Source organism: Anabas testudineus, chromosome 11, assembly GCF_900324465.2.
Source record: "Anabas testudineus chromosome 11, fAnaTes1.2, whole genome shotgun sequence".
NCBI classification, from domain to species: Eukaryota; Metazoa; Chordata; class Actinopteri; order Anabantiformes; family Anabantidae; genus Anabas; species Anabas testudineus.
Genome location: NC_046620.1, coordinates 21490185 through 21510174, shown reverse-complemented (window position 1 = coordinate 21510174; position 19990 = coordinate 21490185). Strand labels below are relative to the sequence as shown.

At 40.5% G+C, this 19990-nt stretch overlaps 2 protein-coding genes across 5 annotated transcripts; both read left to right on the top strand.

The window, feature by feature from the left end:
- Positions 1–674: 674 nt before the first annotated feature.
- Positions 675–6261, top strand: LOC113155297 (tRNA selenocysteine 1-associated protein 1). Of its 3 annotated transcripts, none has more exons than XM_026349920.1 (9): positions 675–843; positions 1230–1327; positions 1405–1504; positions 1603–1652; positions 1846–1977; positions 3324–3440; positions 3549–3765; positions 3853–3886; positions 5191–6261. In XM_026349920.1, the coding sequence occupies exons 1-9, from the start codon at positions 820–822 to the stop codon at positions 5349–5351; spliced, it is 933 nt and encodes a 310-aa protein (XP_026205705.1). In that variant the 5' UTR covers positions 675–819; the 3' UTR covers positions 5352–6261. The 3 variants fall into 3 exon arrangements, with proteins under 3 accessions (XP_026205705.1, XP_026205704.1, XP_026205703.1); XM_026349919.1 differs by having other exon boundaries at positions 1390–1504; positions 3555–3765; XM_026349918.1 differs by having other exon boundaries at positions 1390–1504.
- A 4506-nt stretch (positions 6262–10767) lies between these two features.
- tmem200b (transmembrane protein 200B) lies at positions 10768–19309 on the top strand. 2 transcript variants are annotated; one of them, XM_026346814.1, is made up of 2 exons: positions 10768–10921; positions 16035–19309. In XM_026346814.1, exon 2 carries the CDS (start codon positions 16085–16087, stop codon positions 17339–17341), a length of 1257 nt encoding a protein of 418 aa, XP_026202599.1. In that variant the 5' UTR covers positions 10768–10921; positions 16035–16084; the 3' UTR covers positions 17342–19309. The 2 variants fall into 2 exon arrangements, with proteins under 2 accessions (XP_026202599.1, XP_026202600.1); XM_026346815.1 differs by lacking the exon at positions 10768–10921 and adding an exon at positions 13481–13553.
- The last annotated feature ends 681 nt before the right edge of the window (positions 19310–19990 follow it).

The following is a 19990-nucleotide window of genomic DNA, read 5'->3' as shown; positions in this document are numbered from 1 at the left end:
TGCAGTAGGTCAGTTGAAGTGACGGCTAGTTCAGCCGTCACTTCAACTGACCTGTAGAGCATCGAATATTCCTCTTCAACATGTCGGCAAGATATTCTGCAAGAAATATAGTGTATTATAATACAGGCGTCCAAGTAAATTAAATAGATCCACCTGACAAACAGGGGTCAGTTATTAGGGGGGTTAAAAACCGAGCCAAGTCGAATTTCCACAAAGCAGAAATAAGGTGAACACTGGCAGAGGCTGTATGTAAATCATGACTTACATCAGATCCTGCAGGAAGCAGTGGGAGGCTCACTGAGAAGAAAGAGAGGAGAAGAGACACTTCTCAGTAGAGTAAGACTGAGACACACCAACCTAAACCTAGTTCTTACACATTATTGGAAAACATCTAAATGAAAACTGTGGTGCCTGCAGCAAGCAGAGGCATTGATCGCCTATATATATATATATATATATATATATATATATATATATATATATATATATATATATATATATATATATAGAAGAATAGATGGAATATGTTCTCAGACAATAATCAACAGTTTAGGATTCATCTTTATCTTGAGGTTTCTGTAACTTAACACTTGGTGGCGACAACGGGCGGAAATTCAACAGGAAACCGAGAACGAAGAAGAAGAAGAAGAAGAAGAAGAAGAACGTGTTGTGTGACGTCAGGACGTATTGTTGGTGTACTTCCGTGCTAGCGAGTTAGCTTACGTTTTCCGTGGCTTCTTAGCAGGCGAATTTAAGAAGTTTGGAAATAGTTTGCAGTTTTTATTCTCACATTAAAAAGTTGGCAGCTCCGACAGCACCATGAGCACGTTATGGATGGGGAACGTGAGTTATTAACGATTTGTTTTCCTCAGTGTTTTATTAGCCACCGTGTTAGCTATTTTAGCAAAAGCCACATGAAGTGAGTGAGGAGTTGATAGATTAACTTGAACTAACTAAGCTCCTGTTAGAAAACTCTACTTACAACTACACAGCACTGTGTTCTTCTAGCTAGAAGCTGAAAGACAGCTGGTTATGCGGCTCACCATTAGCCGTAGCGCTATATTCAAGTTAAACCAAACGGGTTTAACTAGTTTCCCACTGCATATTTGTAATGTTACACTTAGAATAAAGGTTTTATTATCCCCAAATCAGCTAGTATTCCTGTTAGATCTATGAATTACTGCGCCTTTCCCAAGTTTCTGGCGTAATGTTTTTGTCCTGCTTTGTAGCTGGAGTCCTACATGGATGAGAAGTTCATCACCAGAGCCTTTTCCACCATGGGTGAACAGGTGGTCAACGTGCGCATCATACGGAACAAGATGACAGGGTAAGAACTCAATCCACAAGCAGCTGTCCATTTTGCAGAGATGCCATTCTGACGTTAAACAGTGTGTCATCACCCAGGGGTGCTCTGGGCTACTGTTTTGTGGAAATGACAGATGAGGCCACAGCTGAGAGGTGCCTCCGCAAAATCAACGGGAAACCTTTACCAGGAGCCAATCCGGTATGAAGAGCTTTTATTATTCACAGCAGCCATGTTTCTTCTCTTCTCTCATACTCGTAAGACGTGACACACCAAACTTGAATTTGTCTCCCTCACAGCCCACAAGATTCAAGTTAAACCGAGCCACCTTTGGAAAACAGGACACAGGGTGAGTACGATCAGAGCAGTGACTCCTCATTTGATTTACACATTGTGTCTACTTGGCTATTGTTTGTTACATTTATGTTTTTGACTTTATTATTTGCATTCTTAGTTTTTACTGAAGCTCACTTTGTGCATTTAGAATTATTGTTGTCTCTAATAGTTAAAAACACAGCCTCTGCTCTTTGCTCTTGTTGCAGTCAGATGTATTCTTTGTTTGTGGGAGACCTGACCCCAGAGGTGGACGATGGAATGCTTTATGAATTTTTCTATAACCGCTACCCGTCCTGCCGTGGTGGAAAAGTGGTGCTGGACAGCATGGGCAACTCCAAGTGAGTATTAACATGTGTGTTGCCACACAGTGCTGCACAACTTATGTCATAGTCATATTCTGTTGTGTACATTGGTGTATAAGCGATATATAAGTATTTGTACAGTTACATGTATGTGGCCAAACCTATTATCACAAAAATATTGTAATTTAATATTGATGAATATCAATAATTAATATTGTATACATTTCATATAATTACCAAAGATCTCCACAAAAGCCCCACAGGGTAACTCAAGAGTTATCTATAGTTGGAATCACTAGTGCAGTGGATGGTTCTAAACTATGATTTAATTTTGAATCAATCATTGAACTCACTCTAAAAGAAAAAAAAATCATATCTTTGCTGAGTAGACCCACGTAAGGCTTTGTTGTGCAGCTTACGACCTTGTGTGGTCAATTAGTGTCACACAAAAAAAAATGGGACAGCACCTCCTTTCCTTTTGAGAAATGAGGAAGCAAATTGTTGCAGCTTTTGGATATTTGCCCATTTTAGTTGGATACAGGATAGATACACTCGGTGGTCGTTGTCTGATTCTCCCCTTCATGATGTGCTGTACATTTACAAAGTGATCTGGACTGCAGACAGGAAAGCACATTATTGTAGCAAATGTATATTGGGCCTGGCATTGGCATGTTGAATTATCCACTGTCTTCCTGGGAAAAGATGTTGCCTTCATCTCTAAAATCCCAAAATATGCTTCTGTGTCAATAGTACCATCACACATATGCAAGTTAGCTATGCCGTGCAGTGTCAATCCTTACGGAAGTAGAAGGAAATGACGCTTCACACAACTTCCACTGCAAAAGGAATAATACAACTTCTTTCATATACTTTGTCTTTTGTCCACTGTGTTCTTACTCCCACTGCAAAATCCAGATTCTATGAATGTGAAGTTTTGTTTGACCCAAACACAGAGATCTCCCTTTTCCACTTAAGCTGTGATTCACTCAAAACAAGCAATGAAGTCACAAAATCCTGTTTATATGTCCAACAGAGATTTAAGATGGCCGGCAAACAAATCGGAAAATAAACACTGCACAGTGAAGCTTAAACATTGCAATCAAGGAGCAATTTGATGACACAGAAGTTACCAAACATGGTTCCCTGTTTGATTAAGGAGTTTATCTGACCACAACTTTTCTCCAACCCTAACCAGTTACCTGCCTTGAGTTTCCCTGTTCGTTTGGTTAGAAATTCTTCTTAGTAGTTTTTGTTTTCTCCCCATTGTTTGCTCCACAGCACCCTGAGAATATGACTGCGCTAGCATTTTTCTATTAAACTCACTCTTCACTTGTTTTAAGAGCAGTGCTATAATTGCTCTCCCACTGTGTGTCTCTTTTTAGGGGTTGTGGCTTTGTTCAGTTCCCAGATGAGCGGCTGCAGAAGCGGGCATTGGAGGAGTGTCAAGGTGCAGTGGGACTGGGGGGGAAACCTCTGAGACTGAGCCTGGCTGCTAACAAGTGAGTTCTTAACTCCTTTTGTCAGCAAGCTGATCTATTTGTGCCTGGAGCACAAGCCAAATGATCGGTGGAGTTCTGACATCTGCGCGCCTTTCCCTCCCTTGTGAGTTTAAGGAATAGGCCCCAGCAGCAGCAGCAGCAGTCTGACAGATCGTGGCAGTCCAACTCAGGATACACACACAGCTACGACCAGTACAACCAGTACAACCAGTACCAACAGCAGGCATATCCTGGGTATTACTCCTCCTGGGGCTATGACCAGACTGGAGCAGGGTATGGCTACAACTATCCGCAATATGATTACACACAGTATCCGCCACCACAGGTGAGTGCTCTCTGCTTTAACACATACACTTCAGTTAGTCATTAGTAACAGACACGAGTCATTCTAACAAGTCTTTCATTTTTTTAGGAAAATGAAGCTGTTCAGGATGACGGAGTTGAAGGTGGGTATTGAGATTGAGTGCAGCAAATTACTGACATTTTCTTAATGATGCATTTATTTGTACTGATTCACCGTCCAGATTTATTACATGATTAAATGTACTTGAACATTGGCACATTTTGGGGAATGATGACATTTAGGTCATTTTCAAACCTCAAAGTCAGAACCAAGGTACAAATCCAGTTAGTTTGGATCCACTGAAGAACTCCTCCTGCACATTTATGTACTGCAGCTGTAGTTTTATTGTCTTTTAAGTGACATTGGTCAGTTGTCTGCTCATATCTCCTCTGTTCCTCAAAAAAAAAAGAAAAAACAGGTGCACTGAAGTTAAAAATGAAAGAATAAACAGGACCAGGAGACAAGAGACAAAATACAAACACCATCCAGGGCTTGACATTAACATTCACCAAGTCAAATACGCTTGGATTTCAGCAATGGCGGGTAACACAGTCACTCCTGCTATATACAAAATATGTAGTCTTCTCAAAAACATCTAAAATAATAAATGAATGAAAATAAAATGAACAGTGTGACATTACGTAAATACATGCAATTGCTGGTGCAGTGCACAGCCAAGATACATCACATTGTGAGTGGATGTGCATAGTGAAAAACTCTTGTTATGGAAAAAAATGACAGTTGAATAAACTGTGGTGAGAGGTAAAATAATAACCCATGGACCAAACTGTTGGGAGATCATTGGGGATCATTACATACTGTAACAGTCGTGATGTTCCCACTAATAAGATGTGGTGTACCGTATGGCCGTCTGCAGCTGTCACACATTAATTTGTTGATGCCAGTGTGTGAGCCCTCAGTGGTCTGCTGGTCATTAAGCACACTCAACATCAGGTAATTTAAGAAAAAATAGGACATGTCTGTAGATAAAAAGGACAATGAGATTCTTCCTCCATTCTTGTTTCTGTAGAGAGAAACCCCCTCCAGTGTAATGACTTTGGATTGAAAGGAGGAAATGTTTTTAGGCATGAGCACAGGATTTGGTCTCACAATGGTCAAACCATAATTGAACGCCTTAGAGGTCACTGTCTTTTCACTCTTCACTTTTAGTTTTGATCTTTGTGATATCAATGACCTTTGAATGTTTGAAACCTGATATACAAACTGCTGGTCCACAAACATTATAGTCCAACAGCTCTGTCTAAATGTTGGTTCATGTTGCAGAACACTAGCTCAAACTGTAGATTCACAGGTTGCACATTTTGTGTGAACAATAACAATATCAACAAATTCTAAGAAATTAGATAAACTTCCAGCCATTTCTAATCAGCGATTACTGTGTTGCAGAGCCCAATCCAGAGCTGGATGTGGTGGAGGCCAACAGGAAGTTCATGGAGGTCAGTGAGGAGCTGTATGATGCTCTGATCGAGTGTCACTGGCACCCAGCAGAGTTCACTATAGAGCAGGACTATATGACATCCAGCTTACCAGAGCCCATTTACTGCTGAGACTGGACTTTACCCTCGCTGTGGCATTTTATTTTGAGTTGTCTGACTGTGTGGATTTTTATAAGAACAGAGAAAACATGTGATGCAATAGATCTTGTTCAAATGTACAATATAAACCTGTTGAATGAGCTGTGAGTGGACGGAGTTACAACAGAACTCAATCTAAAGCCTGTTGAGACATCAAACATCTTTTTCTACCGTAGTCCCAAAATAATACAGAGATTTAACGAAAAATGAAAACTTAACAAACTGATGCAAAGAAAAAGCAAATAAATATCAGAAATCATTAACCATCAGTTTTACTCTACTACCAACTACACAACCAGCTGAGCAGCGCTTTGTCAAACTAATAAGCTGGCATCTCTGGTTATAGACACAGTAAATATTGTGTGTCCTAGTACATCATTAAACCGCCCATGTGTAGAAATAGTAGTTTTACAGTAAATTGTCTTTTTTTTTTCTTTTTTTTTCTGCCCATTCGTTCTGTGCTCCCAGGTTGGATCCATTCTCTTGGTAGTGAGTTGAGTTAAAGCAACTAATATTAGTAATTAGCACAGAGTAAAACACTGTGCCAGTGCTGGTAGCAGATGAATTGAAGTATTGTATAGTTGCCAGTACTGTATTGTTTTTCATTTGTGGAGAACTTAGCTATCTTTTATAATTTCACACATGCCTGAGTTCTTCAGAATAAAGAAAAAAAAAAACAGAAAGATCTCCTTCCTGCATATGGAACTAATGACCAGCTGTTAAATCTAAATCCTTATGTGTATGAATCTAGTGCTCGGTGTGTGCTGGACGGGCTCCTAACACACCCACAGTGTCCTCCATAATTCTATTATGTTGATCCATTATCCTCTCTATTACACAATTTGAAATTTGTAATAAAAAAATCACTTGCGTCTTTTGCACATTCTCATGAGTATTTTTTGCGTTTTGCTTTTACCATGTAGAAATTACAACAGTGTTTTGTGCTCCCTGAACCACCTGCCCTCACATTTCGGGTCACCGTACTTTTTAAACAGCAATGTTATGTAAATGACACCGGTCATGTTTAGTACTTTGTTGCAGTGACTGGTAAAAGTCTGTGATTCATCACTAGTTGCTTGGCCTGGCCTGTTCTGCATAAACTGTTCATTAAAAATGATCTGATCTTCACCAAAGTCACAAATATCAATAAGCCCAGTCATTTTAAGTTGATAAAACACAGTCATGACCTTTCATGTGTCAGTACATAAAGTCTAAACAGACAGAGTGATGGTTAAAATAGTAATTGAAAGGATTTTTAAATAACCGGTTGAACCATTGGCAGAAATAACCTCAAGAACGTTTTCCTGTAGCTGTGGATTAGAACTGCACCTCATCCAGGAGGAACTTAAGGCAAAGCCGACGTGCTTTAGCTCAGATGTATATTGAGCACATCCTCTGTGAACCACACTCTTCACATCACTCTCAGATCTCTTTATTTACTGTGTTGTGAAAAAACACCTACAGCACACCTACAGGAAAACATCATTCTGGAAACTAAGTATTACCTAGTAGTAATACTTACGTCCAAATGTGAAAATGAATAGTGCTACCGTGAACCTAGCCTGCTGCACTGCATGCAATGCACGACAGACATGAGCCACAGAATGTCGCAGTCATTGATTGAAAATTCAATGTAGGTCAGACTGGAATGAGTTAATAATTGCATGATGGAAAAACTGATGGCAGAGAGTTCACTACCCAACTAGGCTGCAGAGAGAGTGATTTGCACTGTGGGCAATTAAAAAAAAAAACCCTAAGGTGCAAAACCTTAAAGCCTTGAGATAACGTGACCAAACTAAGATTGTATTAGCACAGTTCATCTATTATTCCTGCAGCAACCGGAGCGCACATCCTGAAAATATGCAGTGCTTTATTTATTAGCTGCCCAAACTCATCATCTAACTCACCAGTTAATATTTTTCTCATCATGATAAACCTTTCTTCTTTATTTTTGCTTCTATGAGGAAAAGTTTTTTTTGTTTCATGTTGATCACAACATAGCGCTAACTGTCTAACTGTTTTATTTATTGTAACCTGGTTATTAACAAGCAGCCCTTTTATAGACATGATGTGCAAATCCATATTAAACGTGTTGTGTCTGAATACTGGAAGATCATTTTTGGTCAGTGTTTAGTTCTCAGTCTCACAATGACTTCTTTGGCTTTCACTGGCACAACTTTAGTCCTTATGTTGAGGAAGAACACCAACAGGTTTTATTACAAATATTACCTATTTTATGTCCAATCAGCCAGACAAATACAGTAAATGTTGCTAATTTAACTTTTATTCAAAGTGCAAATTCATCAGGTTGGTCTAGAACTCACATTCTGTCTACAATCATGCTGTTCAAAAGTTTGTCACAAAGTGGTGAGTCATCAAATGTTTAGTCTTCACTTACACTGTGCAGTGCTGCTGGATCAGGAGGTAGAGAACGTTATCCACTAATTGTGGGGCTAGTGCTTCAATTCTCAGTTTCTCCTGTCATATGTTGTAAATGACATTGGGCAAGACACTGACCCCACCTGGAACTTCAATCATCAATCAGTTTTATTGTATAACGCCAAATACACAGAAGTATTCAACACTTACAGGTAATGACCTTACAGAAAAAATCAAAAAATATGAAAACCAACAATCCCATGTCAGCTTTGCACATGGAGAGGAAAACTCCCTTTAGAGGAGAAACCTCAGAGAACCAGCTCAAGTGGGCGCCATTGCTCGACCGTTGGTGAGTGGAAAGAGAAGAGAAAGAACAGTATAAGACAACACAAGCATCAGACATTGGCAATAACTGGATTCGGAGATGTACGCTCAGGCCAGAGAGACCGCAGAAGTACAGAGAGAGTGAGACAAGAGGGGAAAAGCACTAAAGAGAGAGACACAAGTTTACCAAAGAATTCTGGATAGGAAAGGAGGAGGAGAAGCTCAGTGAAGTAGAGGTCTCAAGAGAATATAGCACAAACGATGCAAGTCATCTGATCCTCTCAACTATAATAATAAAAAGGAAGTTTAATCTAGTCTAATGTAGAGAGCTCCAAACCTGAACTGGGAGAAAATAAACACATGATGTCTACTCTCAGTCAGATTGGTTTGCTGTTCGTACATTTATGGTTAAGTGTCTATGGTAACTAAGGAAACACGCAGGACACAGACACTTGAGCTGTAATGTGTAAAAACCACTGTTAGTGACATTACAATAACTTCAGGGCAGGTACAGGTATCACCTATTAGGAGACTCATGACATACAGACACACCAAACACATGACCATGCAAGAAACGGAAGATGCTGGAATTTACAAGACATGAGAGACGAACCTTTACAAGTCAGGAAAGCTAAGTTGAGAAAGAATATCTGCTCATGATCCCAACATACAAGCTCACTGTGAAACTGGAGGTCGGTCAGGATTGGCTCGGGTTCTTCTGGACAGGCCTTATTGATTGTAACATGATCGCGCACAAAATAACTCAGACTACACAATTTTGTCTGCAACCAAACTGATGTGATCCTTCATCATGCAGCAAGACAATGACTCAAAACTGTCAAAACAACAAAAAGTTAATCAAGAGCAAGAAGTGGAAGGTTTTAAACTGGACAAGTCCGTCTCCAGACTTATATAGAGCATAAATCTTACTCGCTAAAGAGGAGACTGAAGGGAGTAACCACCCAAAAATAACTAACAACAACTGAAAAAGGCTGCAGTGAACGCCTGGAAATGTATCACAGAGGAAGAGTGCAGAGGTCACAGGCTTGCTGTTGATCTTTTGTGTCATATTAATCTTTTGATGTCAAACCCAAATGTTTTCAGTCTGCAGCACAAGAAAAGGAGTTGGCCTCACGGTGTAAATACTTTTGAAGAGGAAGGTAAGTGCACAACTTTTACCAACAGACAGTCAGAAAGGATCACTGGTTTAAACGTAGCCAATAACTGCATCAGTAATTTAACAATCAACTACAAATCGTTTATACTGGACATATCTCCACAACGGCACATATAACTGCTGCAGTTTGTATAAAATAGCATCTGCTGAGCTGTCTGTCTTCTCACCTACCTGAATGAACACCGTGCTGTATGTTGAGTGATCTTTGACCAGCTTTGCTTGTGTGTACTTCTCAGTGTTCCTGTTGCTGTGTGTACGTATGATGAACACCAGAGACTTCTGGACACTTCAGCAGAGACAAACATGGCCAATAAATCAGATTTCATATTCTGTTTCTGAAAGGATTTGAAATAATTTACCATCCACTAGGTGGAGATAAATAGCCATGTGTGTTTCTTCCATCTGTAGGTTTGCAGGATTTGCTCTGTGCAGAAACTACAATGAAATACAAAGTATGTGACTTACTGAGAGAACACGTTCAGCGTGAAGGTTAAAATGTTCATAGCTGCACTCGCTTTAAAATTCACCACACCGTAACCTACCGGAAAACAAACGAAGGGTAAACTCTGTTTAGGGAAAAGGTAGACAGCATGACAAAGCTACTGCAAACTGATATCTGGGTGAATTCATTGTATTTTCTTTATTCTGGAAACAATTACACAAGCTGAGCAGGAGGATTTCCACATTTTGGAACCCACTGAAGTAGAGAAATGCAAAAAGCAAATGTAAGAGACGCCTTTTTACTTTACTTTACTTTAAAGCCTCTGCTCATGTGTCTCTGGGATAAAGAAACATAAAGATGTATTAATAAAGGAAACAAAGGGTTCATTAGAGGTAGACACAAGAAAATCCACGTGTCGCATGCTTGGCTGACTTTGTCAACTGTTGACAGGCCTGTAGAGTAAGTTAATAAAGTTTAGACAAACTCAAGTTAAATTTACATAATACACTTAATATGGAGGTCGTTATTACTGGGACAGTTGAATGTTCCCACTCAGAAATAGATCGGCATTAGCAAAGAACTAGTACATTGGATCAGATGACCAGAGTGGTAGCTACACCAGAACAAAGTACATTTACTCAAGCTGTACACTGTACCTCTTACTTTCCAGTACTACAGCTTGAATTACTTGTTACTGTGGATGAAGCAGCTGCCGACACACGAAGAGTTAACACCAGCTCCACCTTTAGTTTCCATAGTAACACAGATCTTTGACCTTATTTTGTCTTTCTTGTATTTTTCCTCTTTGGAAACTGGTGTTTGACAGTTTCAGCATCTTCAGGGTTTATTCTACAATTAAAACATGAAAAGAAAGAAAAGAGATGTGTGGAGTGGACTCTTAGCTTCAGTCCTGCAGTGTGTCTGACTTCTTGGATCTCCTACATTTACTTTTTAAGTCAGACATCTTTAACTTGGCCAGGGCTGGTGAAGCCCCTGTATGCTCTTATTTTGAAAAGCCAGCGCGTCGTGGCGCGGCGCTATAACTGCAGCCTCCTCACAGAGCTGGATCTACCCTGATGCTGAGAACATGTCTGTGTGAAGGACTTACTGAAGACAGCTGCGGTGTCCTGTGCTGGAGTAGACTGGTCACCCCAAAGCACCAGGACGTGATTTACCTTCAAACCATGAACCCGCTGCAACAGGACCCGAGGAGCCAAACAGGCAAGTTTGAGAAAGTCCCCAGTCTGTGTGCACGATGAGCTGGAGGTCGGTGCTGCAGCACTGAGGGTGACATGCTCTGTACATGACCGTGTGTGTGTGTGTGTGTGTGCTGTCGTAGAGGAGTGCAGCAGGACGGTGGACCAGACACACTCTGTATCTGTCTGTATCCTTCATACAGCAGACAGAGTGGGGGGATAGTCCGGCACGACATGGCACGACATGGCACGACATGGGCGTCGATAAGCTTAAGATCAGACGCTGCTTGTCATGAGTGAACACTTGAAGTGAGCTGAGTGAAATAGTGTCAGGACAGAGAATGAGACATGTTCCGGGCAGGTCCCCCCCCCCTGTCTGTCTGTGCTCCCATCATGAAGCGCAACTTGTGGCTGCACAGGAAACATTTGGCTCCGCTCCAGCTTCCTATGCAGGCTGGAAAACGCCAGATGAACAGTGAGATAGTGGGATGTCACACTGAACGCGCTCTCCTGGTGTCAGACAGGACAAGTGCCTTCCAGCTCGGGGCTAATCCCACGGAATTAAACGACATGACAGAAACCTGGATGTCTGAGCGTCTTGGGTGGGCTGCATGTCACACACTCCATCAACACAAGTTGTGTTCCAGTGTGAGTGTGTGATGTCGTTTTTGTGTAACTGCAGTCAAAATCCAAAGGAACAGGGGACAGACATGTTAAATACACATCATAGCATCTAGACCTGTGTCACTCCAGAATGGAAATGACAAAATAAGACAAACACGTCAAATATTGCTTGTATATATATATATAGACATATATATATATATATATATATATATATATATATATATATGTGTGTGTGTGTGTGTGTGTGTGTGTGTATACACACACACACACACACACACACACATATATATATATATATATATATATATATATATATATATATATATATATACACATATATATTTATGTATGCTATCATCAGATAACATCAAAGAAATATTAGAGTAGCTCCTTGATTATAAAAGACTCACTACTACTACTTACTGTTTATGATCCGTTGATCAACAAATCCATTTATCATTTATTAAAATGCATTTCAAATGTGCTCTTTGCAGGTTTTCATGAGTGGCAGATTGAAAATGAATAAATTGCCATTCTTCTTCTATCTACTCTCAATAACTCATAGTTGCTAAATCTTTTCGGATCCACATTCTGGTTTGATGCAGCATTTAGAAGTTGACTGGAGTCTCCCAGTGGTAAACGGGTTTGACTGGACATAGTTTAGAAAGACACAGAAAGACTCAGTGGGTGTATGAGCTCCCACCGTTCACACTGCACGTCAGGAAATAATTACTATGAACTCTCTGGGACCCTCATGTTAAGAATTTGTGGTAAGGCACATATGAGGGGAGGGGATGAAGCCGTTGGTTGAAGTCAGCGTGTTCCCAAAAGCACAGTGGACAGTGGACAATTGATCAAACTGAGTAACAAGAAAAGAAATAGCTCGGCCAGCAGCAGGACTGGTCAGACTTACAGGAAGGATGAAAGCAGTGAAATCCTTGAAGAAAACCTTTTTCTGCTGGAGTTAACATGATTGTGACTGACTCCTGCCAACAGCAGCTCCCGGTGCACCCATTCAAGGTTTACTGGGCCGATACACTGAAGGTGGCGTTAAACTCCGTCCATGGTGCCGCCTCGTGAGGTAGTGTCAGAGGTGGGGTGGTTTTACCAAGGAAAGCAAAGTGTTTCAGTCTAGATCATGTCTGACATGTAAAACTAGCAAAAGCAGATCATCTGTGTGTGTCGAACATCACATTAGGACACCAGCACCTTCTCATCAATACAACAGGTTTCTGTATGAAAAGAGCAGCTGACAGTGAACGACAGTCGGCCTCTGAATCTGTAGGTTTGAGGTATTGACTGTAAAACCAAACCAACTAGCTAAACACACTAAAACACTGGGTCACACACAGTACAATGTGACATGTACAACAAATGGAGCTTCTAATGGATCAGTCACAGTGGTCTGTGTCGCCACAATGTGTAGGTACATTGCTGGCAAGGTGCTCGTCAGGTTATGGTGTAGGGTATAAGACCAGACCTGAAACAGAACCACACCAACACAAGACAAACAGATAGATAACATAGGTCCAAAATAGTAGTGAAGGTTTGAATGCAGTACAATGAACAGTGATGACATGAGTAGTGATTACAGTATCATGACTGATGGAACCCTGAGGCTGGTTTAGTCTAGTTAATTAGGGTTATGGTTACATACAGGTGTTTCTGTTGTCTTTTTATGATGGAGATCTAATCAGCAATGATTAGATCCCATGATCCCAACTAGATTTTTATCTGCATGTTTCCAGTCCTGAGGATATCAAGTTTTTAAATTCAATTTTACTGTTCTGTTGTGAAAAAAGGGGAAATTATGCCGTCAGTGAGTCTTCAGCAGATAGAAAACAATCAGTGTTCGATTTTGAACCCTAAAAGCTGGACAGTTGATCTCTATTGAACCCAAAGGACCAAACACATGTGATGAGCTTTGAGGAAGTTCAACCGGGCCCAGCCCAGAGTAGCTGACTGGACTCAGAGAAGAAGCTGAACGTCAGCATGGTGAGAACGTGTTCCACCGACTGGAACATGCTCAGGTTTGTACAGTAACTGCAGCCAGAGAAGTGACGCCGTTCTTCTGCTTTACTCTGCTTTTGTTTATGACCATGTGGGAGAACAGCACATGTGTGAGTGTTTCTCTACTTTTACAAGCTCCCCACAGACATGGAAGGTTTGGAACCGGTTGAGGAATTTCACTCTAATTATTTTCAGTGGTGATTAACATCCAAACTGAGCGGTGCGTGGTAAACAGCCATTGACGAATGAGAGATCAAAATGAGTTAAGCCAGGGCTAAATATGTCTGGATTCCAGGCGTCCATTTGCAACGTGTCGTGCCTGTGGAGATGACAGATAAAATGCACTTTGAAGGGAATGTACTTGGTTGTATCTTTTGTATCCCTAAAAGGCAGATTTGTGCCTCTCTGTGAGAGCTGTTGACAATTTGAGACGGTGAAGCTCCACCAGGGAAACCCCCAGAGGTGACACACAGCAGTACTACTTCTAGTTGTGGGGAGGTACTTTGTAAGGTTTTTATACCTGAGTGAGTTTGGGGTTTCTTTACTTTTAGCACGTGTGCAGTCTTGGAGATGTTACCTGACTGACTCACCAAAAAGTATCACCAAACAAGAATCACCATTTATCTTTCATAGAGACTGTGCTACTACACATCTTCAGTGAAGTCAGGGGGCTGTCCGGCTACAGCTGATGACCACGCTGCAGTGCTGGGTTTCGTGGCTGTAACCTGCAGATTTTCTTATAAAACTCTCTGCTCTGCTTGTTCGGCCGTTCGTATGTCAGATATAATTACATTGTTAACAAATGACTGTCACTTCTCGATTTATTGTCATTTAACAATGTACAGTGTTATATTCTTTTGCAAAATATAAAAAAGGACATATATTAAGTGTTATAGATAGATTTTGCCTGTTGTAATGTTATTACCACAATATTAGAGACTTGTTCCTTGTTGGGTGAAAAGCTCTGTGCAGTTGTGAGGTAAGAAGCATGTGGCCATTTTGCAGCATGTATTTTGCCTATTTTAACGTAATTACAGCTATATTAAAATTTGTGTTCTGCACGTGTTTGATATATATGAGCTATATATATACATATATATATATATTTACTTATCATATACTTTGGAATATAAACCCAAAAGAATTAGATTTCTTAAGCCCACATAGGGTACTAATTATTTCAGATTTCAGATGTAACCCTTACTCAGTTGCTAAATAATGGGTACTTAATATAAAATGTAATTATTTTCTCATTTTGGATATTTTTGCAAAGTGAATTAATTGAAATTATGTTAAAATATAAGAAATTTGAAACTTTTTTGTACTATATGTTTGTAATTTTACTTCAATTTTGGGTAAATGACATGATAATGATATAAAACCTTTATACTAGTTTTACACTAAATGCAGTTATTTCATTTAAATTGTGAAACAATTACTATGTAATTATTTAGTAATTAGAGAGCTGTAATGTACTAGGTTACCTAAGTAATATTGTGTGGGAAGGTACATTCAAAATGTAATAGATTACTTGCTACATGCATTATTATTCAAGCTATTCAACAGCAAACTTAGTGGTTTCATCACTTTCAACACATTATCCTGTAACAATTAGTTCAGCTTTTTATTTCTTTATTTAGGAATACAAAATAAACTTCTTCTTAAAACCCACGGGATTTTATATAAACCAATGTTTTCATTTTTGGGATTTGTTCTTATGTAAGAACAGAATCTATGCACCCCCTTTGTAAGTTTATTTTTTCATTTACACTTTTTCATTCATTCTTTCTTTCTTTAAAATGCAGAAAATTGTAATTCTGTCACACACAAACATGCAGAAATACACATTTAGATATATATAAGCTGCTGAGTGTTTTATGTGGTGATAGCATACAGTGTATTTTATATGAGTTTTAGCTTTCTGTCTTTGCGCTGCTTTCAGCTCATGGATTCTTTTAGAAGAGTCTGAAAGAGGTGGGGTGTGTTTCACTGCCTGCTGCATTGCCTTGTAGTGAATTTGAAAACAATTCTCTGTAATTGATATACCTGTAGTACATTTATATACCTAAAGCTACAGTATGTAACATTTTTGTAAAGTCTTGTTTTAGTATTTTTTGTGGACATCTTGTCTTGAACTCAGACTCACAGAACAGCACTGATATTCAAGTCTAAAGGTTTCTTTAGTGCTGCTCGCTCTTCTAACCAATCAGAGATATAATTACTTAATTAATACTGGCTAATAGCTGAAGGGCTGTGCCGAGCATGACGGAGCATAGCAGATTGAGTACGCTCCATGCAGAATTGACTGGGCAGAGAAGGCACTAGCTGAAGGTGAATATTGTAGCTTGAATTATTTTGGATTTTGGGATTTTTAGACCAAATGTAGAATAAATACGCTGACTAATGTATTGTGCAAACTGAAATACACATTTGTATGTTTTTGAGTAATTGGAAGCAACATTTATGTTAGAGCTGCATTAACTCTTTCCTCACTCCTTCAGTCCTCTGACAGGGCGTGACCAGGAGCACGAGCTCTGGACCGATCTGTGCCATGAAGACCCACAAGGCTCGCAGTGTTGCACCAAGTTCACCATCCTGCAGACGAAAGTCTCGCTTTACTTTGCGTGGCAGAAAGAAGAAGGACAGCGTGATTCAAGGCAAGCTTCGCATCCGCTCCATGCCTGGGGCCTTCCTGGTGCTGGGTGTCATTGTGGTGGTTGTTGGCTCTGCTCTGGCTGTGGCGGGATACTGGCCTGACAGGATATCGAGAGCATCCATCTTTCAAGCTGCAGAGGGGGAAAATATCTCCGAGTCGCAGAATACTGGCGGGAGTTTGCGAGCTAAGGACCTCCTGTCCACAAGCAGCCTGATCCACAGTGAACGAATGAAGCTGTTGGGGCCTGTCATCATGGGGGTGGGGCTCTTCATCCTCATCTGTGCCAACACAGTACTGTATGAGAACAGGGACAGAGAGACTCAGATGCTGCTTGCTCAGATGCGCAGTGTAATCTGCTCTGTGTCTGCAGCTGTTCCCTCAGCGGACCTTAAAGAAATAGCAGCAGCCAACTCAATGGCCAAACACTATCAGTGGGTGAGCAGTTTACCGGCTGCCCATCTCAACATCCTTTGTCTGCAGCAGCTGGCCAGCTCTGAGCCCCTGCTCCAGACCAGACACCCCAGAGACAGGGAGGACAGCATGGAGGGTGTCTACCAGCAATCGGTTCTCCACACAGAAGCACTCCAGCACCAAGAATCAGAGCCTCCTCCTTCTCTTCACTCCTCTCACACCAACTCATGTAATTCCAGTCAAATAGACTTTAACTCACAGTCTGTTGCTGAGTTTGGGAACAGCGACACTTTTAATACGCAGGCTTCCCAGTTTATGAAGCTCAACAACTGCCTGGTTTCTGCCAGTTCAATGTCCACCCTTGGGGTCGACGAGGTCGATATCCCAGTGGGCCAGACGAGGCGCTGCCACAGTATCAGCTACAGGACTAATCCTTACATATCCCAAACTGGTGTACGTCTGGAGGAAGGACTCCACATACCACTTCAGGAGGCTCAAGTAAATCAGCTAGTCGTGATGAGGAGGGAGGACAATTCACAGGTGTTTGTGAACATCCCTGGGCAGGTTATAGAAGGGGCAGAGGAGCAGACTTGGCGAAGCTGGCCTCGGCTAGACCTGGGCAGCGGGAGACGATACCTGAAACTAGAGAACAAAGAGGACTCGGTGGAAAAGCTGCTGGATCAGTTAGAGCTGCAGTGTTCTCAGTGGGATAAGAGTTTTGGTTCTGGGCCTTTTCAGTAATGGCTGCTTTAGCTTCACTGTCATTGGGGCACTTCTGGATATGAACACACTCACGACCAAGGAATAGTGTTATTTCCCCCTGAAGTCTGAACTAGCAAAACTCTGGAACATTTGAAATATAGTGTTTCTCACAAGGATCTTCCAAAACTTGAGCCTATTCCCAGTCTTTGGTGGGATGTTGATACACAGGTGTTATAGTCTTTGCTTGGCTGAATATGACATGTTTTGTATAATTGAAGGAGAGGAATAATATACATACCTGACACTGTCACAGATGGGTGAAGCTGTTTGACAGACTGTTTATTACTGCAGTTTGTGTTGGCAGCAATGTGAGAAATTAACGTATCTCAATGCCAAAATGGGTTTCAAGGTTCCAGGACACAGTGTACACAAATAGTGACGTAAAGATAGGAGGCAGGATGATATTTCACTGTGCAATCAGTTCTGAACCAAACTACCTGGACTCCTGAACCCACAAAGTGCTGACAGCTCCTGACAAATGCAACAAGTATAAAATGGGACTTGTTCCTTAGCTGAGGTCCCATACTTCCAATGCAATGCATGGCAGTTATGTACAGTATGTCATGTCTTAATACTGTATTGTCATTGTTTGTTTAAAGTGTATAAGAAGTAATGGCAGTTAAAGGGTACTTTTATTTTATTACAGTCTAGGTCATACTGTCTTATGTTTGCCCAACTGTGGTACAACAGTCTCTCAACACACTTTTTCATGACTTGTGGGAATTTTACATTGACTTACTTTCATGTTTTGGACACTCTAGACTTCACCCTAACCAATGTTTGCCAAACCCTAACCCAAAGACCCTTTCCCTTCAAGTAAGGTATCAGTCTAAAATGTTATGATTCATATGCTGGAGATCCATATTTGGTCCCCACAAGGAAGTTAAATCCTAAATGAGTGTATAGCAAGTAGGTTCTTTATATTGAAGTATCTCTGTGTCATCTATGTCACATCAATTCAACACTTACATCGTTCTGTTTAAAGGTGTTGACTGTAATTCAGAATTCACTGTTGTTTTTAGAGTCTCCAAAATAAGGTCCTCTGGATGTTTTTATAGTACTTTGCAGAGTCATTTGTCCAGAACAGAGGTTTTTCAGAGCTGTGTGTTTCCTCTGTCTCTTACAACATTGTCCCATTGTCTCCAGCTCTGTCTTGTTTTCTTTTTAACTTTACCCCATACTGACCCAAGAAAGATGTGTACTACATGTTATTCTACAAAATACAATTACCTGACATTTTTATTTATTAAAAATATTTATTTATTTAGTATGTTTGTACTTGCAGTAATCTGTCTATGTTTTCATGACTGTTGAGATAATGGTAAAGAAAACAGCATATTGACAGATTTCTACATGTGGAAAAGCTCGATAAGCTTTTTTGACCCTTCATTGATTTTTTGTGGCCACTGTTATTTTTCAAAGAAATAATCTAGTGTTTCCCATCAAACACTGATTTCTTTGTGTCCCTGCCACAGATTTGGGATTGGGAATTAGTTTAACAACTTAAACATCAATGTGTTGAAGGAGTCTTTTTCATCCTACTTTTGTCTCCACATTAGGCTGTAATGAGAGCAGGGACACCCCTTCTTAATCTCCTTTCAGTATGCACCCAGATTTTATGGGCCACTCCAGTCACCTAACCCCAACCTCTCATCAAACAGACAGCCAGGTGTCGTCTGCACAATCCATTCTGTGTGTCATAGAGGGAAGAGAAAATAAATCAGCATCATGGGCTCCTCTGTTTCTTACCCCCCTGAAGTAGCTTAACCCTTGAACCACCTGTCTGGTTTTTGTTCTGTTGTCTGTGCTTTATTCCATGTGTGACACTCTCTGTTCTAAATGTATACAAAGCAATATGAGTGGTCTGACAGTACAATCATCGGCTGTGTCAACCACTGAATTAAACAATGTTCCAATGCCTTGGTTGCAAATATAAAGCAAAGCTAAAGCAGCTTCTGTTTGCTCCTGTCTCACTTATTCAAGCTGTCGAGTTAAGGCCACCTGTTGTACTCTATATGTATGCATGCAGTTTACACTGTACTCATCTCTCTAGGCTCACTACTGACGGGTCATGCAATAGAAATATTTCACACTCACGACTACTGTGTTGGTAGTAGTAGTAACCGTGCACCTTTATTATTATTCGGACAGAACATGACAGGATCTACTCTAACAGAATATAGAAATGAGCATGTCTTTGAAAGAAAAGCTGATTTTACAACATCACATTGATCAGAAATATAGAGTGGACATTGTTAATATTGTAAATGACTATTGTAGCTGGGAGCAGCTGTTTCATTGGTCCATTGTTCTAATAGCACGTTGTGTTTGCTAATGTAAGCGCATTAATTTATAAAGAGGACTGATCATTAGAAAACTTCATTATTCTGGATAGTCCGGACCTTTGACTGGCCGATATACGACAGGTCAGCCCATCCTAATTCTCACTTTGTGCAGTTCAACAATAAAAGTCCACAGAGCGGCACAGGGATAACCCAGGCATGTCTACAGCAATGATGTGCTACGTGGAGGAGGAGCAGTTGGTTGTGCAGGTCTTTCCCACAGGAAACAGAAGTTTGATTCCGTGAAGTTTTTATTTTATCCTTGTACCGTGTTTATTTCTTCAAA

Bases quoted from the DNA above. Each gene is read 5' to 3' on its own strand.
- tmem200b (XM_026346814.1), top strand. From the start codon at position 16,085: ATGAAGACCCACAAGGCTCGCAGTGTTGCACCAAGTTCACCATCCTGC.
- LOC113155297 (XM_026349918.1), top strand. From the start codon at position 820: ATGAGCACGTTATGGATGGGGAAC. The intron at 1,978-3,323 runs GTGAGTATTAAC...GTCTCTTTTTAG, and splicing joins GACAGCATGGGCAACTCCAA to GGGTTGTGGCTTTGTTCAGT. The intron at 3,766-3,852 runs GTGAGTGCTCTC...TCATTTTTTTAG, and splicing joins CACAGTATCCGCCACCACAG to GAAAATGAAGCTGTTCAGGA.